We start from the raw sequence: 27,607 nt of genomic DNA, 5'->3' as shown, positions 1-27,607 counted from the left end.
CTTCACTCCCACAGAGAGGCGCTGGGATGTTAGCCCTGGGGAGATGCCATCCCTCCACTTCACAATATTTTCAAAAAGGTGTTGTTAACAGAGCCCCACCCAGACTTGAATGATTTTGACGTATCAATGACCGAAAGATGTTTGGGCCTCAAGTAAGAGGGAAGACTGTAGCTACCCTTAACATCTCTAGACCTCCTTCTCCAAAGGGTTATGAATCTGTCAAAGTGACTTACATCTAAGTGCTTCTGATTTATCTCGTAAATGATTTGCAAATGTCGAGGAAGCAACTTCTCCACCAGCTCTACAGGCCAGCGCTCCAGGGCTTCTGGGAGCACCGTGTGGTTGGTGTAGGCGAAGGTCTTCTGGGTGATCTCCCATGCCTGGGGGACAGGGGATTGGGGTTAAGGGGGTAGGGTTGTGTGTGTCGGCTGCTTCCCTCTGCAGAGAGGCTGCCTGTAGGTGCACCCCAACCCTCAGGCCAAACATTTCCTCGACTCTGGCCTGTCTGCCACAGGACGATTCTATCTGCACATATACTATTAGGAGGTTCCTGAATGGTATAGGTAGTGGGAACATGTTTTCTTGGGGGTGGGAAAAAAAAAGGCAGCAAAACTGTCCAATGAAACTTAAGACAGCATGCTGATAAATCTTCTCTATTATCCTAACTTGTCTTTTGTTTATTAAATAAACAAAATTTGAGGAATAAAGCTTACGTAATGTTCTGAGACAGTACAAAGTATGATTAGATTCAATGGGGACACTTTCAATTAGCTCTAATCTGAAGCTAGAGAGTTTAATTTAGAATCCTTTTAGACACAGAAATGGGAAACACAATATAAGCCTTGATATAGCTACCAAGCTGTGTCCCATTAGCAAGGTATTTATTTCTTAGTCTTACTCCAAGAACTGAGAAATGTCAGCACCAGTGCAAAGTTCACCTTTCCTTGTTGTAATTTATCAAGAGTGACTTATTTTAAAAAAATGTAAAAAGGAGCTTTTGGCAAAATCTCTCAATCACAGATATTCTGGTCACTCAGAAGAAAAAGAAGCCAAACTCTACAGACCTTGGACCAGGGCAGTTTTTCAATATCCACAAAAATCCTCATCAGCTCAGGGATGGCAAGTGAAGGGTGGGTGTCATTCAGCTGGATGGCAACCTACATGGGGAAAGGAGAGCATCATGAAGGTGGCCAGCGGCCCATCTCTGGCTTCCTTGTCCTTGTCCATAGCTCACACATGCACCAAACAAGCACCTACCTTTCATGGAACGCTTTAAGTACACTGTAGCTATGCAACTTTTTTAAAAATTGAAGTCGATTTAAAATACTGTGTCAATTTCAAGTGTACAGCATAGTGATTCAGTTATATATATATAAACACACACACACGCATTTGTTTTATAGGTTCTTACAAGCTATTAAGTAATTTCCCCATGCTATACAGTAAATCCTTGCAGCTTATCTGTTTTATGTATAGTAGTGTGTATCTGTTAACCCCACAGTCCTGGTTTGTCTCCCCCAACCCACTTTGGTAACCACAAGTTTGTTTTCTACGTCTGTGAGTCTGTTCTGTTTTGCATACAGATACTCAGATTTTTTAGCACTGAGACAGCTGATGAGTAAGTGTGATGGAAGTCCTGATCCTCTCAGTGGTTCCCACCTACATTCAGACTAAGTACTTGCCTGATCTGGGAAGGCATCGAACGCAGTTTTGGTGCTATTGCTGGAGTCAAACTTGGAGGCTTTGAAACGTCGGATGACATCTTGCAAGGTAGCAGCTACCACAAAATACTCCTGCTTCAATCTTAGCTCCTTCCCTTCAAAAAACTTCAAGCCAGAGAGATTGAGTGAGAGGGTTCACACTAGGAGTGGCCAAAACATGACTGGCGTCGCCTGCCCAGGGGCCTGTAACATCTGTGGGATGTCTGGTGGAAGATGGCAGGTCGAAGGCCAAGCATTAGCCTCCTGGAGCTCCATGAAAATAACAGTAAAGGATTTTAGAAAGGCATACTGATAAAGGATGAAGGGAATGGAGAGAACACAACAGCAACAACTTTTTAGAAGTTGAAAAACAGATGGATAAATGGTTTCCTGCATCCCAGAAGATGTAGGAAAGCTGACTCTTGACCTAGTGGGGAAAAGCCAAAGGAACAGCCCAGTGTATACATCGAAGCTCCCCAAAGGCCCAGAAACTGTCCGCATTGTGTGCCTTTAGACATAGGGATGAAGAGGGGGTAAAAAGTTAGTTGAGAGTCTAAGAAGCAGTTGGCCTCACACCTCATCTCCAGTTCCCTCAAATGAACAGTCTCCTTTGCCAACTCAGGCAGAAGGTGCAGATCTAGTCCCTGGAGGTGGCTAAGCAGGTGCAGGTGGAGGCAGGGGCACCATCCCACACTAAAACGGGGGAAGAGGGTTCAGTGAAAGAGTGTGTACTGAACGCTGATACTTTCAGCCTTCTTCTCCCAACCAAATTTGAGAACACAGGCAGTTAGTGTTAATTCCACTGAGGAAAACAGCTGTAAGCATCTTCTCCAGGGAATCTGGCCTGCCCAGAAGAGAGAAACTAAAGACATGGACATGCAGAGCTCCACCAGGAAGTGGCCCCAACAGGTCACAGGATAGTGAAGCCAAATAGATAAATCCCACCCAGAAGTACAGAGCTCCCCAAAGCTTGTCAGTACCTCTCTCTTTTAGTGGGCACTTAAGGGCCATTAGCCATCTAAGAAAAACTTCTAAAAGATGTTGAAATATAAAAGTTAACTTAGAAGAAACAGAGATTAAAGAACGATTATAAGAATACTATCAATAATATCCTCAGATAGATTAGATATTGTATTCAAGAAATAAGAATAAGATGTTTTAAGAAAATATCTAAAGCAAAAAAAGACTACTCAAAAATTAAAACATGATAGCCAAAGTGAAACAGATTGAGAGAGTTGCGATCGCCCATAAGGTGAGTAAGAAGACAGAGATGATAAATAAAAGACAAGGGGTAAAGAACCAGTTGAGGATGTTTAATAATTCCAGACCATTTCTCAGAGAGCTGTAGTCCTGTGTTCCCATACTGAAAGGGGACCCAGGCGTGAGGAGTGAAAACAGACTCACACCAAGCACCTCCCCCTCTAAAAAAACTTTCAGTACGTTTTAGTACACTTGGAGATGGGGGTTTAGAGGGGGATAGAAGGAGAGGAAGAGGGAGACTAGAAGCTTTCAAAGGGGAAAAAAGCAGAATACAAACAACAGATCAAGGATTCAAATTGCACTGTGTTTTTCAGCAACACCAAAAACTAGATAAAAAAAAAAAATCTTTGCGTCCTTGATATCCAGGCAAACTACCAATGTGAGGGCAAAATAAAGACCTCTTTCAACATGAAAGGTCTCAAAAAAATTGGCCTCACATGCACCCTTTCCCAGGAAGCCCTAAGCATGTGTACTATCCAAACAAGGGATCAAACAAGCCAAAAGAAAATGTGGGATCCAAACAAATGACCTCAGAGAGCGTAAGAGCACAGAGGTCCTTAGAACGGTGGGAAAGTCGCTCCAAAGACGCCAGTGGAGCAGCCAACCAGGAGAGATCCAGAAGGGACTTAAGAAAGACCGAGTCAACAGAATACCAAAGGTGTTTGAATATACTGAGAGGAAATTTCTACAACTGGGGTAGAGTATAGGATAGATTAGGGCAAAGTACTCGGAAAACCAAGCCAACAAAACAAGCATCAACTCCAGGAAAAACAAAAATTTTGTACAGAAAGGAAAAATAATGACATGATGATATGGATGGGCATAGATCAGCTGTCTTTAGTGTTGACAGGTCATAATAATATAAAGACTAATTGAAGAGCTAGTGAAAATTACCATGTAATTATGTTGAGAGATTGTGTGCTGTGCTTAGTTGCTCAGTCATGTCCAACTCTTTGTGACCCCAGAGTCCACCAGGCTCCTCTGTTCATGAGAATTCTCCAGGCAAGAATACTGGAGTGGGTTGTCATGCCCTCCTTTAGATTCCTCTGAAATGTACTGAAGTTACATTGTTTCTCCCAAAGAAAAAATAACCTATACCATTAAGTTCCTGATAATGCTGCAGCAAATCCACTTACTCCTCCTTGGAGACAGGTTTAACAGCAAGTGGATATCTAGTCTTAGGACCATTTATGTCCTAGTCCCCAAGATCCTTATTTTGTGGCATCTTTGTGGAGCAGACTACTAATTTGGTTGCTTCTGAGATTATTACTTAAAAAAAAAATCATTATAGCTTCCAGAAAATTATTTTACTCATAGAGAAGTTAGAGCTAAATACATTTAAATCCATTAAGAATTGATAGTAGTCATTTGAGATTCAGTCCCAAGTGTTTTTTTTTTAAACTAAGTTGTTTTTAGTGTAAATTTAGGAATGATCTGCAGTCCGTGTGCTGCAGTCCATGGGGTTGCAGAGTCAGACATGACAGGGTGACTGAACAACAGCAACAGGAATGATCGCCTTTAAGAAAAAGTTTAACAAGATAAATCAGTGGCATAAGAAACAAGTGTCTGCTCCTGGGTCTGTTCTGAGGCCCATGACCCCCACCTCTCCTGGAGGCAAAGGGGCAGAGGAGACCCATGAGTGAGGGGAAGAGGACAGGCAGGACCCCTCCAGGGACTTCTGATGCTGAGGATGAAACTCCTGTTTGGAAAGGAAGAAGTGCTTTATCTCAGCTGCATCTCATCTTTTATATCCAGGTTTTGCTTTGAAATACATGGACAGAGCCTCCCAAATAGGGATGGGTGAAACACCAGTTCTGATTTCATGAACCGTACAAATTTGTTTTGTATGGAGGGGAACTCAATATGCCAGCAAATTTGGAAAACTCAGCAGTGGCCACAGGACTGGAAAAGGTCAGTTTTCATTCCACTCCCAAAGAAAGGCAACGCCAAAGAATGCTTAAACTATCATACAATTGCACTCATCTCACACGCTAGTAAAGTAATGCTCAAAATTCTCCAAGCCAGGCTTCAGCAATATGTGAACTGTGAACTTCCTGATTGATGTTCAAGCTGGTTTTAGAAAAGGCAGAGGAACCAGAGATCAAATTGCCAACATCCACTGGATCATGGAAAAAGCAAGAGAGTTCCAGAAAAACATCTACTTCTGCTTTATTGACTATGCCAAAGCTTTTGACTGTGTGGATCACAATCAACTGTGGAAAATTCTGAAACAGATGGGAATACTAGACCACCTGATCTGCCTCTTGAGAAATTTGTATGCAGGTCAGGAAGCAACAGTTAGAACTGGACATGGAACAACAGACTGGTTCCAAATAGGAAAAGGAGTTCGTCAAGGCTGTATATTGTCACCCTGTTTATTTAACTTATATGCAGAGTACATCATGAGAAACGATGGACTGCGAGAAACACAAGTTAGAATCAAGATTGCCGGGAGAAATATCAATAACCTCAGATATGCAGATGACACCACCCTTATGGCAGAAAGTGAAGAGGAACTAAAAAGCCTCTTGATGAAAGAAAGTGGAGAGTAAAAAAGTTGGCTTAAAGCTCAACATTCAGAAAACGAAGATCATGGCATCTGGTCCCACCACTTCATGGAAAATAGATGGGGAAACAGTGGAAACAGTGTCAGACTTTATTTTGAGGGGCTCCAAAATCACTACAGATGGTGACTGCAGCCATGAAATTAAAAGACACTTACTCCTTGGAAGGAAAGTTATGACCAACCTAGATAGCATATTCAAAAGCAGAGACATTACTTGGCCAACAAAGGTTCGTCTAGTCAAGGCTATGGTTTTTCCTGTGGTCATGTATGGATGTGAGAGTTGGACTGTGAAGAAGGCTGAGCGCCGAAGAATTGATGCTTTTGAACTGTGGTGTTGGAGAAGACTCTTGAGAGTCCCTTGGACTGCAAGGAGATCCAACCAGTCCATTCTGAAGGAGATCAGCCCTGGGATTTCTTTGGAAGGAATGATACTAAAGCTGAAACTCCAGTACTTTGGCCACCTCATGCGAAGAGTTGACTCATTGGAAAAGACTCTGATGCTGGGAGGGATTGGAGGCAGGAGGAGAAGGGGACGACAGAGGATGAGATGGCTGGATGGCATCACTGACTCGATGGACGTGAGTCTGAGTGAACTCTGGGAGTTGGTGATGGACAGGGAGGCCTGGTGTGCTGCGATTCATGGGGTCGCAAAGAGTCGGACACTACTGAGCGACTGATCTAATCTGATCTGATCTGATGGAGGGGAAGGGCAATCTAGACAATGCAGGATGAGATATGGAGATTATTCCTCATTGACAGGAAAAAAAAACATTATTAAGTATGTGCTTTATGGCTACTGAATAGGCACTTGTGAAATAACCCACTTCTGTTTCCACTGAGAAAGCCAGCTTGACCACTCACATTATCATTGGGATAGAGGACCCGGGAGATGTTCTCGGCCAGATTCCGGTCCAGCACGGCCTGAATGTAGTCTCCAACATTAACTGAAGGAAATGTTAGAAAAATCAATAAACAGACAGGCCAGCTGCTGTCTTCAGAACCCCCATGATCTCACCTGATGCTTGCTGAATACCCTGCTTGTTGAATACCCCTTTTGGGGGGCCAGGGACTGATTTTGTGGAAGACAATTTCTCCATGGACTTAGAGTGAGGGGGATGGTTTGGGATGATTTAAGCACACTACATTTAGTGTGGATTTTATTTCTAATCTAATGCCACTACTAATCTGACAGAAGGTACTGGTCCCTGGCCCAAAGGCTGGGGACCTTCTGCCATGTGGGGTTCCTAAAATTCCTAAAAATTCAAAAGGATTTCAGCAAAACTTCAAGCTCTGATTCACAGGAGAGTCTATGAAGGTCAGACTGGAGGACTGCTTTAACCGTGTTCTCCATACCTGCTCCATAAAATGCTTAGACACTAAAGAGTTCATATCAGAAACTCAGCTCACTTTGGTTCTAATTAGTAAAGAAAAAGATTAAAGACACACGAGCCCGCGCTGCACTCACAGTCTCTGAGGTTGAAGTCATTGGGCGCCCGAGCGGACCAGAGGCGCATCGTGTTGACCGTGTTGTTCAGGTACCCAGGCACCGGGGTGTCATACGGGAGGGCCAGGACCACCTGCGGGGCGAAACCAAGGCAGCTGCTCACTGGTGCCCATGGAGGAGGGTGGAGGGTGCACAGAGCTGGGAGACAGCAACGGGAATTTGTTTCCTGGCTCCATCACCAACTCAGATCGTATGATCCCTAAACCAAGACGAGGCTCCCAGGGCTGGAGTGTCCTCCTCCCACTGGAACAATCTGAATGGCTGGAACGACCCAGACAGATGAACCCCTATATCAGTTTCACGTTGACTTCCCTTTGTGTCTTTTGCCCTGATCTGGATGCAAATCTTTTGCATTTCAGATCAAGCCATTGCTCTAAGAATAACAAAATATGATGTACAAAGTAGCAAATGTGAATCTGTACCCATTAAGAATAGTAGTCAGGATAAGTTTCATGTTGATTATTCGATGATCTGATTTCAAATATGGTGAAAAATCAATGGAGTAGGAAATGTACGAAGATAAACATGACATACGATGTTTAAAATGCTATGCTAGATTTTTCACAGTTACATGAAGAAGAGTTGTTTTAGTGATCTAACAAATCAGCTGATAATTAGCTGAGATGGGTCTAAGAGGCCAGCTTTGGAAAATTTAGCTCAATATTTGTGATAGTCATGGAAATAGAGAACAGGAAGATGAACTGCATTTTACATGACTTTAAAATTTTTGTGAGGAAAGACACTTCTATTCCCTGCCTCATCAGAGTCAATCTCCAAGGAAGGGGAATGACAGAATGGTTGAATTGGTGGATGCTAGAGATCATTTAGTGCAACTTACTCATTTCAGATATGAAGGGAATGAGGCTGAGAAGTGACCTACCGAAGGTCACAGACAGTGGTAGTGTTGAAACCTAACCACAAATCTCTTTAATTTGGTCTGCTGAATTATAAACGAATGAAGGACTCTAGTCTATATCAATGACATATATTCAGTCATACTTTCATGAACATCATAATCATAAAGTAACAAATCACACTGACTTGAATATCTTTTACTAGGAAATTAAGGTCTCTGGAGATTCTTAAAGCAAGTTGTGATCAATCAGGAAGTCATTTACAGAGTGGGACTGAGCCCGGATTCAAACATGACTCATCTTTCTGACCCTGGCAGCATAACTGAGGCAGCTGGGGAAGCGCATGGCTCGGAAGTCCCTTTAGAGAACTTCAGGGAGAAATCGCCACCTCGGTGCTGACACGAGGCTGTGCCTTCTCTGGGATGCTCTCATGGTGGTGGGAGCATGAGAGCTGGGACTCCCTCAGGAGCCTGCGCACTTGCTCAGAGCTGTGGTGCAGTGTGAGGCTCTTCCTGAGAACTCCTTCTTTCCCTCTCTCTTCACAGGTGTCACACCTGTGCAGTCTGAACGAATTCCCCCTTCCCCCTGTCCCCTTCCCCCTAATTTTTCATAGCATTTCTGCAATAGGTCACTTGCACTTCTAATTCTCCCTGCCATCTGCTTCCTTGAGGACCTGAACTGACACAATAATAACACAGACAGTTCAATTTGCTGGAAGCCCTCAAACAGGCACACACCAGGTCTGACTTCATGCTCTCTGACCTCACTAGTTACAAATCTGGGGGCTGATCAGGCAATAGCATCAATCCATAAAGTTCTGCACGAGGAGGGTGAGCTCACTCTTTATTACATCTGCCCCATAACCTTGCCTTTGTGGGCACAGAAAAATACATTCTCCCCAATTGGATTTCTAGATATATTATGAAACTGTCTAGAGGTACTTTGTAAATACATCATCAGGTCATCATAAGGTTATCAGTGGGACCTATGGAGTAAACAGAATGCTTCCAGGATTGAATGTGTAAAGTGCATACATTTAAATAGATCAGAAGCCTCTGGAAGTTTTAGACATCAAATACTTGCTAGTTTAACACTCAAAACATGTGAGAATTCTTTGGGCATATTAACAATTGATTTGTTGCAGTTTTCCTGATCCTATTTGTAAGCAACTATAACTCAGACTGTGGTCTATTGTTTGACCAAAATAGAAGTGGAGGAGATATAAGGGAATGTCTTGAAATCACCATATTAACTTATTCCTTATATCATTACATATAATGACCTATTTTAGCTTCTAATCCATTACTTCATATGCTGCAAAAAAAAAAAAGACTTTTTAAAAAAAGTTTTACTTTTCTGAACTGTGACTAGCTTTGCATGGATTAGCAGAATAAAGCATTAGTTTAAAAGTCTGCTATAACATGGGTCTTGATTCTTCTAAGATAAAATGAAGCATTTATTTATGAAGATTAGTCCACTGAATGTAGCATTACAAGACTGAATTTTGCCCCTGATTCTTCTATATAACAAAGAACATTTCTCTGGTCTTTACCATTTTCTTTAAGCTTTTAAAGAATGGCCAATGAAACATCTTTTCTGGCCTAAGACTGTATTTACTAAACAAATATCTCAAGTGGAGCCTCCTGACTGGACAATACAGTCCAACAGTGCTTAGGGGTTTTTTATCAGGAAGTATGAGGACAGCAAAGCACAGCTCCTCCACTGGAGGGGCTGAAAAATAAATTGTTCAGTAAAGAAGGCAATGGCACCCCACTCCAGTACTCTTGCCTGGAAAATCCCACGGATGGAGGAGCCTGGTAGGCTGCAGTCCACGGGGTCCCTAAGAGTCGGACACGACTGAGTGACTTCACTTTCACTTTTCACTTTCATGCATTGGAGAAGGAAATGGCAACCCACTCCAGTGTTCTTGCCTGGAGAATCCCAGGGACGAGGTAAACTGGTGGGCTGCTGTCTCTGGGGTCGCATAGAGTCGGATACGACTGAAGTGACTTAGCAGCAGCAGCAGCAACAGGGTAATACTCTATTCTGCGTGTGTGCATGCTAAATTGCTTCAGTTGTGTCTGACTTTTTGTGATTCTGAACTATAGCCTGCCAGGCTCCTCTGTCCATGGGATTCTCCAGGCAAGAATACTGGAGTAGGTTGCCATTTCCTCCTCCAGGGGATCTTCTTGACCCAGGGATCAAACCGGAAACCTGAGCCTCTTATGTCTCCTGCAATTGGCATGCAGGGAATGCCGGAGCTGGGGCAGAATCTGCCCCTGCCTGCCCTCGGGCTAGGGGCAGGATAAATACATGTCCAGGAATTAAGTACACTTGGATGGACACCAGCATTATTTCTCTAGCAGTGATCTGGCACATAATAACAGCATGTATTTTGCAATATTTTGTGTTGTTTTTCTTGACTTTGTAATGAAAAATTTTGGTAATCCATTGAATAAATACTTCAATTTTAAAATATTTACCCCTTAGAATTTACAAGTCAATGTACATATGGCAGTGGTGTGAGGAAAGACATTTAACTTTATTCACTCTTGGTTTCAACAACGGTACATAAAACTAGAGAGCTAAGCATTCTGGGATTATAGAATTGATTAATCTCTGATAAAGTAGATGACGAAATGACTCTGGTAAGTCACTTGATCTTAGGGAAGTCACTTCTCTCTTGACCTCAGCACCCTGGTCTCCAAAATGCATGGGTTTCACTAAGAGAAGTAACACATTTATTTATAAAAATACATTGTTATTCAACATACAATACACTATACTGAATACCATCTACACATCATGCTGTGTTGTCCTCTGTACAACGCTCAGCGTGAGGACTCTTGAAATACCTGGGTGTCGGTCCATTTGGTCCCAGCCTCTGTGTGCTCTACTCTTCCATAGAAGTGAACAGGCAGCATGAACTCAGGGCGGGCCTTCTCCCAGGGGTTTCCATGCCTGAGCCAATCATCTGCTTCTTCTATCTGCAAAAAGGACATGGCTTATAATTTGTTTTTCAGGAGATATGGACCTAACCCTTCAATTATATCAAATCAAAAATATTTTTGACTGGATCAACTCAGTACTGCTTTGGCAAGAAAGATGTTGGTTCTGTCAACCTCAATTCATCTTTGTTATTATCATACAGCCTAAATCAACAATACTCGGTAATATTGCTCTAAATGTTTTATATATATATTATTGTGTTTAATTCTCGTAGCAATCCTGTAGGAGGGAACTTACAGCTTCTCCCTTTTTTTTTATTTTTCAATTTTATTTAATTTTTAAACTTTACATAATTGTATTAGTTTTGCCAAATATCAAAATGAATCCGCCACAGGTATACATGTGTTCCCCATCCTGAACCCTCCTCCCTCCTCCCTCCCCATACCATCCCTCTGGGTCGTCCCAGTGCACTAGCCCCAAGCATCCAGTATCGTGCATCAAACCTGGACTGGCATCTCGTTTCATACATGATATTTTACATGTTTCAATGCCATTCTCCCAAATCTTCCCACCCTCTCCCTCCCCCATAGAGTCCACAATAACCCTGTGTACAAGACAGCAAAAGAGACACTGATGTATAGAACAGCTTCTCCCTTTTTAAAGGGAACTATAATTGCTCAAAGTTGCATGGACAGTGAATGATGCAGATAAGATTTGATGGTAGGTCTGTCGGTTCATCAATTGAAGAATTGATGCTTTGAACTGTGGTGTTGGAGAAGACTCTTGAGAGTCCCTTGGAATTCAAGGAGATCAAACCAGTCAGTCCTAAAGGAAATTAATCCTGAATATTCCTTGGAAAGACTGATGCTGAAGCTGAAGCTCCAATACTTTGGCCACCGGATGCTGGCCTGACTCATTGGAAAAGACCCTGATGCTGGGAATAATTGAAGGCAGGAGGAGAAGGGGACGACAGAAGATGAGATGGTTGGATGACATCACTGACTCGATGGACACGAGCCTGAACAAGCTCCAGGAGTTGGTGATGGACAGGGAAGCCTGTTGTGCTGCAGTCCATGGAGTCACAGAGTTGGACCCAACTGAGTGACAGAACTGAACTAAACTGTGGGTTCCAAAGCCTGTGCCTTAACATCTGGGAAGCCAACTGTCTAGCTTGAGGGAAAGAGAGGCCTCCCAGTGGTATTTACATGGTGTAGGACCTGATGGGTCCTACATCATGATTTTCTGTCAAGAGCTTTGTGCCTAGAAAGCATAGAATCAGTGGAGAAAAGCTACTCATAGAAAGCTCCCTTATTTCAGCATAGGTACAGAACACTATAACTTTTTTTTTCCATTAAAAAAAAATTGAAGTATAGTTGATCTACAATACTGTGTTAGTTCCAGGTGTTTAGCATAGCGACAGTGCTTTTGCAGGTTATATTCCATTACAGGGTATTATAAGATAACAGGTATAATTTCTTGTGCTATACAGTGTATCCTTGTTGCTTATCTGTTTTACACATAGTTTGCTAATCCCATACCCCTAATTTGTCCCTCTCCTCTTCCTTCTCCCATTTGGTAACCACAAGTTCGTTTTCTATATCTGTGAATCTATTCTGCATATGCATTCATTTGTATTATTTTTTAGATTCCACATATAAGTGATAACATATTGTATCTGTCTTTCTCTGTGTGACCTATTTCACTAGGCATAATAAGTGTAATATTCTCCACATCCATCCATGATACTGCGAGTGGCAGCATTTCTTGTTTATGGCTGAGTAATATTTCATGGCATATATATATCATATCTTTATCCGTTCATCTGTTGATGGGCACTTGGGTTGCTTCCATATCTTGACAATTATAAATAGTGCTGCTATGAACATTGGGGTGCATGTATGTTTTTGAATTAGTGTTTTCATTTTTTCCAGATATATGCCCATGAATGGAATTGCTAGAATATATGGTAGTTCTGTTTTTAGTTTTTTAAGGATTGTCCATTGAGTCCCACAGTGGCTGCACCAATTTATATTCCCACCAACAGAATACCATTACATTTTGTAGTCTTTGTTTAATTTAATCCTCATGTAATTTTGATCTGATAATGAACTAATACAGTTCATTTTGAAAATAACATACTAACAAGGTAAGAAATTTATTTTATTGATAACTTCAATGTATCCCCACGCAGTTATGTCAGTTTATAACAAAATATTTCTTATACAATTTTTAAAATCAGAATTTGTATTTAGGGCATCCTGGACATCAAATAAATTTTGTTTTCTATAAAAAAACATAAAAATACCATAACAATGACAAAACATATGGTGGGAGGGGGTTACATTTTTAAAGATATTATTAGTGAAAACTTTAAAATATTGTATATATATTAAAAGATGGAATTGTGTTCTGGAAAGGAGGGAGGGTTAAGGTTTTTTAATACAAAGTTCTCTTGTCAATGAAATTACCCCAAATATGGTTATTTTACCTATTTGCTGCCTCACCCTTCCCTCATAGAAAACTCAGCTTTAGTTTAAAGAGATATTAATTATGAATTATCACACAATGCTGGATGCTTCATGATAACCTATATACGAGTTCAGTGTCTGCCCCAGGCAGTGTGGAGAGAGGTGAACAAACACAGCTAACTTTTGAGATATTAGATAAAACATTAATGTCAATAGCCAGACAAGCTAACACATATCCATTTATTCAAACACTGATCATGACTTTATATTGGGAATGCCAGTAAGCTGCCTGTTAACAGGAACTACCAGCAACATGATGAATGAAGAGGGGACTCACAGAAACAACATCTTTAGATAGAAAGTCTGGAGTTAGAGAGCTGCTGGAGACAGGAGAATGTAGCAGATGCAGGAAGGGAAGGCTGGACCTAGATGTGAGCTAATCAGTAAAATGCATCCTGTTCAAATGCAGAGTCTCAGGCAGTATGGGGTGGGGGTCTCAAAATCTGCATTTGAAAGTCTGCCTTTTAACATGAAGACACTGGGTACATGGTGCAGCCTGGAGCTACATGGTAATACAAAGTCAGGAACTATAATTCAGATCTGAGACTTCCGCTATCCCCGTCATAAAGAGAACAAAAAAGACAATGAAAATTTAACAAGGAAAGGACTGAATTTTTATCAATTGATAAGAGATTGGTAAAGTTAGAGCCCACTAGCTCATATTAATAACTAGAAATTTGATGAAAAATAAATGAGAATGTCCACAAAGCATCAAACATCCTTAATTACAAAACACTTCGTGCTGCACTTAGGCAAGGGGGCAGGTTCTGGGTTTCAAATACTGATCAATGTGAACACTGCTTTCTATAACAGGAATGAACCTTAGGGCCTAGATGCCTCATTTCAGCACCCAGGACTGTTGTTAATATGCATCTTCAGGTTGTATGTGAACCAGGAGGACAGTGAGCCAGAAACAGCTTTCCTCTCAAAAAATGTGCACAGGTTAAGGGGACAACATATTTTCTGCTGATAAATGCAGCAGATTCAGACTGCTCTCCCCTCAAGCAGAATGAAATGCCCATAGAAGAGAAACTGAACTCCGGGCTTCCCACCACCAGCCCCTCCCAGCCTCCCGTGCAAGTCCGAGCTCGTATTTGCTCTTTTGAGGACACACTGTCAAGTGATAAGGGACTGACTAGTCAGCCAGTCACTTTCAACGCAATCCAGTGTTGGTCTGATTTTTCCCCACCAAATAATGGCTGATTTTAATTCCACTGGGTTACTTAACACATTCTGTAGGAGAATAGAACTCCTAGCTTGCTATTCTTTATTGAGTCTCTTCTTGATTTTGGCAAGGAATCTGTCAATAATTCCCTCAATTATACAAAGCTTGTTTTTAAGGTAAATTGAAGCATAAATGCTTCATAAACACAAGCTGGTCTGAGCAGATCAGAAGAGAAAGAGAGAACTACCCCCCACCCAATCCACCAAGGCTGTGGGGTGGTGATAAACCTCCTCTCTATCCTGCTTCCTTCCAGCAAATTAGTTTGTAAATTTAGATTTCCATGTAGCCAGTGATCCCTGAATGCCCCAGCTTGCGAAGCCACATGAAGAGCTGGGGCCAGATGCGAGGAGAGCTTTCATTTATATCCAAGTGGGCTGTTTGGATCTGAACATCCCAGATGAAAAGGAGCTGAGATAAAGCAAGCAGAAGACTTGGAGTGAGGAGCAAAGTGCCCCTCTGGGTAGGGGTGAGGAGTGTGTGGCAGCTGGATCTGGTATCTTCCTAGAGAAATTACTCAATGTAATCTGTTCCTGCCAGCATGGAAGCAGAGGTCAGCTCAGGGTCTCAGTCAGTGATTGAATACTAAGAAATGCTTTTCCTCTCAATTGTGGGCTACACAGGACATGAAGAATCAGTGAGTAAAAATCAGGTGGTGTCAACAAACTTTGCTGTCTGATGGTATCAATCATTGATAAATGTTTCTGGGGAATACTGAGAACCCAACAGTGGTCACAGGAAGCTTGCTGGGTAATGTGAACTGTGCATGGCTAGTCAGAGCAGGCTGGGAACGGGCTCTAAGAGACAGAAGGTTCCAGCAGATGGCTCGATTTAACCCTGAGATTTCTACTGCCAGCATATTTTTCCACCCAGAACTTTAGCACGTGACTGTTAAACTTTAATGTGAGGCTGTCGCAATTGCCTTCCCCCTTTCCCTCCCAGTGTCCAGTCATTTTCAGAGAACTATTCTTGATAAGGTTTCTATGATCCCCAGTAGAGTTCAAGGTAGGTCAAGCATTTTAGCAATAAAATTATTTTCTTTGAGGACAGGGTGGAGTTCACAAAGAACACTTTGTTACTCCAAATCTTCTTTGAAGAGAGCCTTCGAAAACTGAAAGTCTAGCACCCTTTAAAAATCTTCCTAGCCTGTGCAATTTTCATCAGCCTTTTCTATGGTAAGAGCAACCCTGTAGCTGATATGAGTCGGGGAGTGATCATGGGCTGAAAAAGCAGGTTGCTTTCCTGAAAGAGATACATATATATATATAAATGGAAACAGTTTCTTTTTTATGGTATGATGTATTTTATCTTTGCTCTTTAAAATCCCATCCCAGTGAGCAATGGCTATGGTAGATAAAATGAGGTGTCTTTCTGACTCAATTTCAAGTTATAACAAAAGAAGTGATGAAGGATAGTGAAGCTAGCTTTGAAGACTAGCCAAAGCCATTTGGTCTCTCTTTTTCCCTTAAAACGCTGGGGATGTATACTTCTTGGGTCTCACAGGAGAGAAGGGAAGGCTTCCTGGAATAAGGCCATTTAAAGGTAGCAAAGGTCAAAGGTGTGAATAACAGAGTGGTCTTTCATAAGACTTTGGGGAAAATGCACTTGAAAGAATTTTCTTGAGATTGAGCAGCTGAATTTAAAATGACATCTTTCACAGAAAAGTAAAAAATAAAATCCTTAAACATTGTGGGGTATAATGAGTATCACACAGGATACAAAGACTGAGAATGAATACCATGTATTGCTTGGTTACGGTGTGTTAAAATCTTGGTCCTGCTGGAAATGCCTGCCAAGCTAGGCTTCTTACCATGTAACCCTAGATTTCTTCATTGTAGAAGGCAGCCAATTATTTTTTCTAACTTTTTATGATTATAAAATACACATTTCTTATAGACTCTGACTCATGTAGAAGAATAAAAGGATAGTCAAAGTCACCCATAATCCTATCTCCCAGAGATAATTACTACTGAACCTTTGAGATATGTGTGTGTGTGTGTGTGTGTGTGTGTATATATACACATACATATATACTTTTTTTCCCTAGCATTTTGTCTTTTTTGCTTCCTTTGGATAGGTCATACTATTCACATGATCCTATATCCCTTTTTTTTCAACTAACATAAACAATTTCCCATTTTACTATAATTAATCAAAAACATAGTATCAATGGCTATATTAATATATTATACAATGCCACAATTTGTGAAAGTATCCTCCTTTTATTAGGGAAAATTAACATTCTTGAGTACCTACTTGTGTGCCAGACATTTTACATATTTTTATCATAATTTTGGGAAGCTGGCATCTCTATTTTGCAGACAAGAAAACCCAGGTTCAGAGAAGTTAAGTAACCTAATAAAGGCAACATAACTCATAAGGGTAATGAGTTGCAATTAGGCCTCAAATTAGAAATGAGATCTCAAGTTAGAGCCCAAATGTTTTTTCCTACCCAATACTGCCTCCTAATTGGTTTAGGAGTAGCTGAAGATACCGGTCCCATCACTTCATGGCAAATAGATGGGGAAACAGTGGAAACAGTGGCTGACTTTATTTTTTTTGGCTCCAAAATCACTGCAGATGGTGATTGCAGCCATGAAATTAAAAGATACTTACTCCTTGGAAAGAAAGTTATGACCAACCTAGACAGCATATTAAAAAGCAGAGACATTACTTTGTCAACAAAGGTCTGTTTAATCAAGGCTATGGTTTTTCCAGTAGTCATGTATGGATGTGAGAGTTGGACCATAAAGAAAGCTGAATGCCAAAGAATTGATGCTTTTGAACTGTGGTGTTGGAGAAGACTCTTGAGAGTCCCTTGGACTGCAAGGAGATCCACCCAGTCCATCCTAAAGGAGATCACTCCTGCGTGTTCATTGGAAGGACTGATACTGAAGCTGAAACTCCAATACTGTGGCCACCTGATGTGAAGAGCTGACTCATTTGAAAAGACTCTGATGCTGGGAAAGATTGAGGGCAGGAGGAGAAGGGGACGACAGAAGATAAGATGGTTGGATGGCATCACCGACTCAATGGACATGGGTTTGGGTAGACTCTGGCAGTTGGTGATGGATAGGGAGGCCTGGCATGCTGCGGTTCATGGGGTCGCAAAGAGTCTAACACGACTAAGTGACTGAACTGAACTGAATTGAAGATGCATTGGTGGTGGTGGTTTAGTTGCTAAGTTGTGTCAGACTCTTGCAACCCCACGGACTGTAGCCCACCAGGCTCCTCTGTCCATGGAATTTTCCAAGAAAGGAATATTGGAGTGGTTTGCCATTTCCTTCTCCAGGGATTGAACTCAGGTCTTCTGCATTGCAGGCAGTCTCTTGAATTGCAAGCAGATTCTTTACCAACTGAGCCACCAGGGAAGCCCCTGAAGATACACTGGTCCTTAACAAAATTTGGAAGTTTGTCTTTCAATAGTTTCCCAATATTCTCCTTCTGGGACTTTCCTCAATGCAACCTCTCATCAAATCAAATCTTTTAGTACCTACTTTCCTTGGCCCAGAAAGTGTCCAAATACTGAGGGAGGAGAAAGCAGATGGTGACGACACTCAGCTTCTCATCCTTCCCCTCTCTGGGGATTAGCTGCAGCCTAGGTCCCCCAACCCAATGCCTGAGTGCGCTGCCTTTGGACTGACTCTTAGAACTCTGACAAGGGCTTAGAGAGGTCAGGCTTTTTTGAAAATCCAGTATCTTTGGGGTATGGGTATGAGACAAGGATAGGGAGAAAGAGAAAGCCTAAATCACATTTAACATCAAGGAAAACTGTCCGTGCATGGACAGCTATATGACTGTAGCTCAAAGGATTACTAAAGACAAACAGAAACAAATACTTAAGAATCTGGTTTGGTTATATGAAAATAAAATGAAAGTCATTTATATGGATTAATTACTATTTGTGCAATTTTCTATGGGGCACTATAATTACACATATTAAATATGTGCCAGATTTATTTGATATAATAGTTAACAAGGCTGCCTACTGTTATCTTATATTAAAAAAAGCAGAAAACTGAGTTTATATATCTTATAAGATAGGCATATTAAAATGTGAGTTTGAGCAACCTCCGGGAGATAGTGAAAGACAGGAAAGCCTGGCATGCTGCAGTCCACGGTGTCACAAAAAGTTGGACACAACTGAGCGACTGAACAACAAAGGCATACTAAGGCGGGCAAGACTCTGAATGTGGAAAAGAAGACTTATTGTGACTGGGAAATCTGGGGATGCAGATTTACCAAAAGTGTGATCTGAGGCGACTTCACCTCTTAAGAGCCTCAGTTTTCTCACCTACAAAGATGGTGACATGCTTCCTACCTGCAAGGGCTACTGGCAAAGATCATGAGTCAAAAGACATGCTCCTCCATTTTGCATGCTGCAGAGATAGGACACTGCCCATTACAGGTGGTCTGCATTCAGGTACTCGGTGACAAGTATCTTCATGACTCTCTAGCATCCTTATGAGTCTGGCACTGTAAAAGATGCTATAGATCTGGTGGTGAATGATACTGGTGACACTGGCAGGCTCTCGGCTCTTATGGAGCTTATATCGCAAAGTGGGAAGACTGACAGAATTCACAGATGTCAATCAAATGCTACAGACATTAGTAACGCCCTCTGTTAAATTCTGTAAATTATAAATCAGCCAGAACATCAAGGCAAAATTTTACTGACAAAATTAAAAATATGAGTCACATACCTGCCATCCATCTCGAATCTTCTGATTGAAGATTCCATATTCATATCGGATGCCATAGCCATAGGCTGCAAGCCCCAGAGTTGCCATGGAATCCAGGAAGCAGGCTAAATTAAATCGAGCACAAGCAAAAGACAGAGTTATCAAGGTAAGTAAAAATTTGTCTTTCTCTAAAAAACAAGGCAGCCACAAAACATTTTTCTATGAGAAACCATATTTATATTTTAAAGCACAGAGACTGCTGCACAGTGAGTATTAATTTTTTAAAGTCACATTTTCCCCAATTATAATAAAATAAATACCATAGAAAAGTTAGAAAATACAAAAATGCATACAGAAGAAAACAAACATCATTTATTATCTCACTACCTAGAAACTACTACTGCGTTCATGTTGGCATTCCATTTGAGAATAGCTAAGGAAAGCTAAGCTAAGCAGAGTTGGACACGACTGAGCAACTGAACTCAACTGAACTGAAGGAAACTGGTCTGTGTTAGCATGTCTTTTATTGTGCCTGTCCCTCGCACTGCCCTTTCTAGGGAAACCTGTCTCCATGCCCCCTTGCTTGAAAAGACATGTATAATTTACATGCGACCTGTCTGACCGACTGGGACATCTGTGGCAGACTCTCTTTCTGGCTGATGGAATTCCAGTGTTGTTCACATACCAGGTTATGCTTCAGGGAGGCTGGACCTGGAAGTGAATATTGCTTGACTAAACTTCTAGGCTAATCATAGTAATTTTATGTCCTTCACCAGTTTTGGTTTTGGCCTGAGCATACGATGAATCATTCTATCCAATGAGAGCTGCTAGGAGGTCTGCTGGGTACAATTAAAGATTCTCCTTACTGCTGCTGTCTTTTTTCCATAAAAAGTCAAAAGAACCACAGAGTTGCAGAGTCCTGACTGAACTGTGCTGCTGAATAAATAAACCTTGGAATGGCCAAACTTTAGAGTTGTTCTGTGATAATACACGGCCTTGTTGGCTGAATTTTTTTTTAATTTATTTTCGTTTTGGTTCTGTGTTGCTGCACTCAGGCTTTCTCTAGCTGTGGTAAGCAGGGGCTACTCTCTAGCTGTAGTGCACAAGGCTTCTCGTTGCAGTGGCTTCTCTTGTGGCACAAGGGTCCTAGAGTGCAGGCTCAGTGGATGTGCACAGGCTTGGCTGACTCATGCTGCATAGGATCTTCCCGGACCAGGAATCAAACCTGTGTCCCTTGCACTGGCAGGCAAATTCCTAACCACTGGACCACCAGGGAAGTCCAGGATGCATATTTTTAATTTAATGGTATTGGTATTCTATTTTTAATATTTTCCTCTATATTTGTTGAAAAATAATTTCTGGATTAAAAACTCAAACTGAATCCATACAAAAAAGGATATTCATTAATTAAATCGAACCAATACTATAACAAGTGTATCACTGCCTACTAGTCAATCAAAAAGCAAAATGTCCAATGCACAAAAGGATAACACAATGGCTAAACAACTTCAGTCCTACCACACAAGTATGTGAATTGAGCAGTTGGGAACAGTGAAGTGAAGGGCCCACTGTGGAAACCCTTCAGGGCACAGGAAGCATCTGGTTAGCTTTGGGGTTTGAAGCAATGTCTCTAAACTTTTTAAGCAATGTCTCTTTTGTTCAAGTTCCTTTCTCTACTGTCTGTCTGTCTTGCTTGCTTGCTTGCTAAGTTGCTTCAGTCGTGTCTGACTTTGTGCGACCCCATAGATAGCAGCCCACCAGGCTCCCCCGTCCCTGGGATTCTCCAGGCAAGAACACTGGAGTGGGTTGCCATTTCCTTCTCCAATGCATGAAAGTGAAAAGTGAAAGTGAAGTTGCTCAGTCGTGTCTCTTAGCGACCTCATGGATTGCAGCCCACCAGGCTCCTCCGTCCATGGGATTTTCCAGGCAAGAGTACTGGAGTGGGGTGCCATCGCCTTCTCTGACTGTCTGTCTAGAACTGGTCGAACCACAGTGCAGAGCCAAAAACAAATACATCTACTACTAGGTCACACCTTGCACTTCTCCTATACAGTCTGCTGGTTCTATAGGAATAGTCTTGCTTGGCATCTGAGAAGGTGTCAATAGCCAGACAACACAGCACATTCACGATGTCGCTTACCAGCAAGCCTCCCAAGACCACCATTGCCCAGCCCAGCATCTTCTTCAATTTCTTCTAACTCCTCCATATCCAATCCAAGCTGGGGATGAAAGGAAAACAACACTGAACGTGGATACAAACAAGCCACTTCAGAGAGAGCAGTCATGTCCTAAAGCTCTGGGTTGGGCATCCAGGTTCATCTGTGAACTCAATCCTTCCAGGTCCCTCCATGCTAGAACTGACATCAGATAACCCCTGCAGATGCTGGTGACTGAAGATGCAGACTGTCTGTGAGGGCACAGCAGCAGGCTGCAGAAGAGTATGGGCTCTAAATATCCATTACGACTCTGTTATTTATTAGTTACATGACCGTGGGCAAGGTACTAAATCTCACTATGACTTTTATCTCCTGCTTAAAAACGAGGACATAGGAGCAGTCCAGTGGTTAAGACTCCATGCTTCTATTGCTGGGGGCCCCGGTTCCGTCTCTGGTGGGGGAACCAAGATCCTACAAACTGTTCCATACAACCAAAAGAAAAATAATAAAACTAAAAAAAAAGTTAAAATGAGGATAATAGTATCTATTGGAGAAGGAAATAGCAACCCACTCTAGTATTTTGGCCTGGGAAATTCCATGGACGGAGCCTGGCAGGCTGCAGTCCCCGGGGTCTCAAAGAGTTGGACACGACTTAGCAACTAAAATAAAACAATGACAATAGCATCTATTTCATTTAGGACTGTGAATTAAATGAGATTATACAAACAAAGCACTCAGAATGATTCCTGGGTAGATACTCCTCAATAAATATTGGCTATTACTGTTTCTTAAAGTTATTTTTTTGTTGTCAGGGTAAAAGCTCAGAGATAGTCTAGTACCAAGTCCACACTAACTGGACTAAATTTGAAAATTACGGAAAGATATGAGGTCAGATTCTCTGGGATGGACTAAAGTTCATCTTTTCATGACCACAACGTATTTACTCACTGAGGTCAAAGGTTGTTAACCCAAAACCAGTTAGTGAGTCACTGCCTGTAAGATCTGGGGCCAGACAGCAGTCAGGGAAACCTCAGTCCTGTGGTCCAGCTGGGATGGGCCTAAAATCCTCTACTTCTCTCTGGGGGTAGATAACAGACTGTAAGGGAACAGTCACAGGGGAGATAAATTAGGAGTTTGGGATTAACATATGCACACTCTACTATATATAAAATAGGTAAACATCAAGGACCTGCTGTATAGCACAGGGAACTCTACTCAATATCTTGTAATAGCCTATAATGGAAAAGAATATAAAAAGGGGGAGACAGAGGATGAGATGATTAGATGGCATCATTGACTCAATGGACGTGAGTTTGAGCAAGCTCCGGGTGTTGGTGATGGCCAGGTAAGCCAGGTGTGCTGCAGTCCATGGGGTCGCAAAGAGTTGGACATGACTGAGCAACTGAACTGAATATCTGTCACTATGCTGTACACTTGAAACTAACACAATATTGTAAATTAACTATATGCAATTAAAAAAAGAAAGAACGAGAGAGACTGTGAGAGGCAGAGGAGCATCTATAAACTTCGGGATGGATGGAACTGGTTGACAGTCAGCTCTCTGTCCTCAAGTGTTAGAACCAACACAAGCCAGAGGCCACTAGCAGCAGTATGGACTCATATCAAAATTGTGTAGTCCTAGAGATCATTTTGGACTGCTCATCTTACCATGAGGAAACTGATGGTCAGATAAATTAAAATACTTGTCCTCTGCTGACTAGATAATAATCTAGCCCATGCCTGGCTAATGATGGTCCTTTGTGAAATGATTGCATTCTTATCTGAAAGTGATACAATCCATGAAATTAGATATTGTTTTACATGGAAACATACACATTTAAAAATGCATGCTTAAAGTGGATGTCCCAGTTGCCATGGGGCTGGTTACCAATTTGAATTCCTATCTTTATATCAAAAGTTGCTTTCTGGTACAAGTCTTGATAACTGCATCTTTTAAAGAGTTCAAAAATGGATCTGCCTCTGTTCATTGTTAAAAGGGCTTTCAAATTTGCTCCCGGTTCACTAGAGTACTGGGGTCCCTGTGACGCCAACTGCTAATACTAGTGCTTAGGATTTGTAACACTCTTAAACATTCGAGTCTAGAGTAGGCTATACTCCTTGAGCAAGGAGTCACTTCATCCCACCTGGTTCGATTCTGGTCTAAAGGAAGTATATTTTTTCAGCTGATATCAAGGGAAGCAAAGAAAACGGAAGCAGAGAGGAGCTGCAATTGTTCTTTGACACAGAATGCTCTGCTAAACCCACATGAAGGAAACCAGCCCTAGTGACAAGCAACTGTCCACACAGGGGACAACGACCCCATGCCAGGACAAAAGTAATTTAAACAGTCTCTCATCTAGAGTGCATCTTTGCAAATACACATTCCTCCCATCAACCACATCAGAAAGGTTAATGACTATTTTTGGTATGAATATACTTGAAGGTCAGGAGAGGACCAGTTAAATATGTTCATGCAAACAAATTAGCACATCAGGTTCAAGACCTCAAGCTTCTTGTTTAAAGAGGAAGTGTATTTTTACATCTCATGAAGCAACGGAGAAAGTATGACAACAGAATTTTAAAAGCTTATTAATTTCAGATAATGTCTTGATATACAAGTAACAGTCAAATTTTGATCATTTTTAAAAAGTAGATAGGAGTCCAAAGAAAAGCTTGTGATTCTGACAACAGGGACTCAAGTACTTTTTAAAGGCTGTTCAGATGCAAATTTCTAAAATGCAATTTGTTGTGGAATGCTGTCAAAAACTGATTGCAGAACAAAATTCTCATGGGGCAAACCAAGTTCTTTAACTGTGTTCCCTAACTGTGTTCCTCTTAAACCATAGATCAGTAGTACTATAGTGTACATTTCTAATAGTTTGAAACAGCCATGTCTACAGAAACAATTTTTCATCTTTTTTCTTTCTTTTTCTTAGGGGGGATGCTCTCTCCCCAAGGTTCCTGAGTTGCACTTGAAATTTAAAGGGAGAGAATGAGAGAAATACAGAGATAACGTACCTGGTAGATGGCCTCATCACAGGCATTCTGTAGGCCAAGGTTGATCATGGTGTTCTGTAATGTTCGGCCCATGTAAAATTCCAAAGAGAGGTAATAAACCCTCTGAAACAAAGAAAAATGATGTCATGTGAACAGCTAAGAGGCCAACCTTACTTGTCAACATAAAAACACAAGGTAAGCAATGAAAAACAAATAGGCAGGACTACTTTAACTCAGGTTCAAACGAGACGCCTATAGATGCATGAAGGGCTAAAGAAAAGCACTACTGATAAAATGGAAAACCCATCTTATATCCTGGTTTTGGTAACACCTAAGCTGAGCGCCGAAGAATCAATGCTTCTGAACTGTGGTGTTGGAGAAGACTCTTGAGAGACCATTGGACTGCAAGGAGATCCAACCAGTCCATTCTAAAGGAGATCAGCCCTGGGTGTTCTTTGGAAGGAATGATGCTAAAACTGAAACTCCAGTACTTTGGCCACCTCATGCGAAGAGTTGACTCATTGGAAAAGACTCTGATGCTGGGAGGGGTTGGGGGCAGGAGGAGAAGGGGATGACAGAGGATGAGATGGCTGGATGGCATCACCGACTCGATGGACGTGAGTCTGAGTGAACTCACTCAAATTGGTGATAGACAGGGAGGCCTGGCGTGCTGCGATTCATGGGGTCACAAAGAGTCAGACACAACTGAGCGACTGAACTGAATTGAAATATCTTTTTACTCCCAGGGAGGGGGGTGGAAAAAAAAAGCAAACTCATCCAACTAAGCAGATTCAATGTTTTGTGAGTTTTTTCTTCCGATTCACAAGCCTCATGAAAAAGTGTACGTTTTGGGTAAACATCGGTCAGAATGACATAGCTCATCATTCATCTGTAAAATGTTTCTAGGATGATGGTCAGGTGGGTTTGGCTGTGAGTACCTCAAGTCATCCAAGAAACACGAAGATTAACTCCTTTCAGACACACCCACTGGCTACAAAGTAGTCCTTAACTGTTAGTGCAAGTAATATTATAATTAAATATTTTAGGATTAAAATTACTCTAGAAAGTCTATGAATTGACAATAGTTTCTTCTGAATAACAAGTTTATTGGTGTTTATTCTTGGTGAAATGGGACACTTCTCTATCAGCTTAGAAACTATTTGCCTTTGACATGGTAAAAGCCAGGTAAATACCATCGGAGTTGAAAGTGAAAGGTGCAAAGCTCAGACATTACTAAAACCCTTTAAAATATAAGTGCTGCTGCTGCTGCTAAGTCGCTTCAGTTGTGTCTGACTCTGTGTGACCCCATGGACTGCAGCCCACCAGGCTTCTCCGTCCATGGGATTCTCCAGGCAAGAACACTGGAGTGGGTTGCCATTTCCTTCTCCAATGCATGAAAGTGAAAAGTGAAAGTGAAGTCACTCAGTCGTGTCCGACTCTTAGCGACCCCGTGGACTGCAGCCTACCAGGCTCCTCCATCCATGGGATTTTCCAGGCAAGAGTACTGGAGTGGGGTGCCATTGCCTTCTCCAAAATATAAGTACAGTTTACTAATTTAAAAAAGGATCATTAACTTTATCACCCTCTTAAAAAGGATTTGGTCAAGCAGAAAATACTAAAAAAATATGCATACATTTCAATATAAGGAATGCTTATTATAATATTAAACTCATTAGTTACACATATATACTTAAAATGTTATAAGAAAATGTCAATTTAGAAATCTCAGTTTTCCTGTTTTCATTTTATGAAGCAATTGAATTCGAAGTCGCCCATGGAGAGTCAATATGTCATTTAATACTATTTTCCAGAGCACATCATTATTACTTTTATCCAAGTTGCTTGAATATCTATAATGCTATCGTTAGGGCTCTTATTCATTTATTAGATACCTTTGTGAGTTAGGAAAAGCAGACAGATGCAGGCCAAAGAGGTGCAAGTTGCCACTCACCCCCATGACTGGTGTCCTGGTACCACTTAGAAAAAGGAAGAGTTTCTCAAGCCACAGACACCCATTTATGTAATCAGGGCAATTATTTTCATTCTTCTCTGTGTGCATTTTCATGATCTTTATAATAAAACCACTATGTATGGCGTTTTTACTTTTTGGTGATCTAGAAAAAGCTTGCTTATAAACACAGTATATATACATATCAAGCACTTGCAATTGTGAGGTCATAGCCCCAGGAATCGGAGAAGGCAATGGCACCCCACTCCAGTACTCTTGCCTGGAGAATCCCATGGGTGGAGGAGCCTGGTGGGCTACAGTCCATGGGGTCGCTAAGAGTTGGGCACGACTGAGTGACTTCACTTTCACTTTTCACTTTCCTGCATTGGAGAAGGAAATGGCAACCCACTCCAGTGTTCTTGCCTGGAGAATCCTAGGGACAGAGGAGCCTCATGGGCTGCCTTCTATGGGGTCGCACAGAGTCAGACACGACTGACTTGACTTAGCAGCAGCAGCCCCAGGAATAATGACTACATCTGTGTTAATTTTCTTTCTCTCCCTCTTAAGAATTCTAAATTAGCATCAATTTAAGAGTTTTTCAGATATTTCAAGCTCTTCCTAAAAAAAAAAAAAAGTTGCTGCTTAAAATAAAGTATTTTAAAATAAAATAAATTGGAGAAACTTGTTGCATGACAGGTTTTCCAAAGACATGAATTAAAGGTGATTTCCTATTTTCCTATAAATAAATTTTTGGGGGTGGGATTGCACCTTATTTTGGGGATACAGAAGACCTTAAAAAAATTGATCTCCCTCATCCTCTTAGTTAGTGATCTCTAAACACTTAAAACATGCTTCTGGTAGTAAAATATTTGAGCATTGCCTATATATGCTATAGATTATATACACACACTACTATTATTAATATCTTATGTATATTTTACAAAAAATAGAAATTTTCAAAAGGCTTATAAAGATAAAATAAGAGGACAAAACAGTATGTAATATTTTAAAAATAATTTAAAAATTTTCTAGCATTAATTAGAAGCCCTGGTAGTTCTGGGAAGGTGTAGAGAAAAGACAACAACACAATTGAGCCTTGCAGGGTAGGTGATAACTGGGCAGAGACACCTGGTGGGAATGCCATTCCGAGGGAGAGGCGCAGTGTTGGCAGAGACCTGGAAGTGGGGAGATCAGGGCATGGATGGGGATGGCAAATCGGGTTGGTGGGAGAACATGGTAAG

The 27,607-nt window shown here is 41.4% G+C and overlaps 1 protein-coding gene and 1 long non-coding RNA gene across 4 annotated transcripts in view; both read right to left on the bottom strand.

Annotated features, from left to right (window-relative positions):
• PYGL (glycogen phosphorylase L) overlaps window positions 1–27,607 on the bottom strand; it is a 54,426-nt gene that overhangs the window by 23,817 nt on the left and 3,002 nt on the right. For all 3 annotated transcript variants that reach the window (XM_086321557.1, XM_086321559.1, XM_086321560.1), the window contains exons 2-10: window positions 24,440–24,541; window positions 21,406–21,484; window positions 19,287–19,390; window positions 10,740–10,871; window positions 6,992–7,103; window positions 6,388–6,470; window positions 1,683–1,826; window positions 1,065–1,157; window positions 234–380 (exon numbers count right to left, since the gene is read on the bottom strand). In XM_086321557.1, coding sequence (XP_086177683.1) covers window positions 234–380; window positions 1,065–1,157; window positions 1,683–1,826; window positions 6,388–6,470; window positions 6,992–7,103; window positions 10,740–10,871; window positions 19,287–19,390; window positions 21,406–21,484; window positions 24,440–24,541 — 996 coding nt within the window. The remainder of the gene's footprint in view (window positions 1–233; window positions 381–1,064; window positions 1,158–1,682; window positions 1,827–6,387; window positions 6,471–6,991; window positions 7,104–10,739; window positions 10,872–19,286; window positions 19,391–21,405; window positions 21,485–24,439; window positions 24,542–27,607) is intronic.
• LOC147364625 (uncharacterized) lies at window positions 17,258–19,071 on the bottom strand. Its single transcript, XR_015134770.1, has 2 exons — window positions 18,905–19,071; window positions 17,258–17,543 (listed from the first exon to the last, which is right to left on the bottom strand). It is a non-coding gene; the product is annotated as an uncharacterized LOC147364625 (long non-coding RNA).

This window comes from Bos grunniens, chromosome 10 (genome assembly GCF_055505025.1).
Source record: "Bos grunniens cultivar Pamir isolate PY7600 chromosome 10, Bosgru_T2T1.0, whole genome shotgun sequence".
NCBI lineage: Eukaryota > Metazoa > Chordata > Mammalia > Artiodactyla > Bovidae > Bos > Bos grunniens.
The sequence above is the reverse complement of the archived record's forward strand: the minus strand, read 5'-3'. Positions and strand labels throughout refer to the sequence as shown.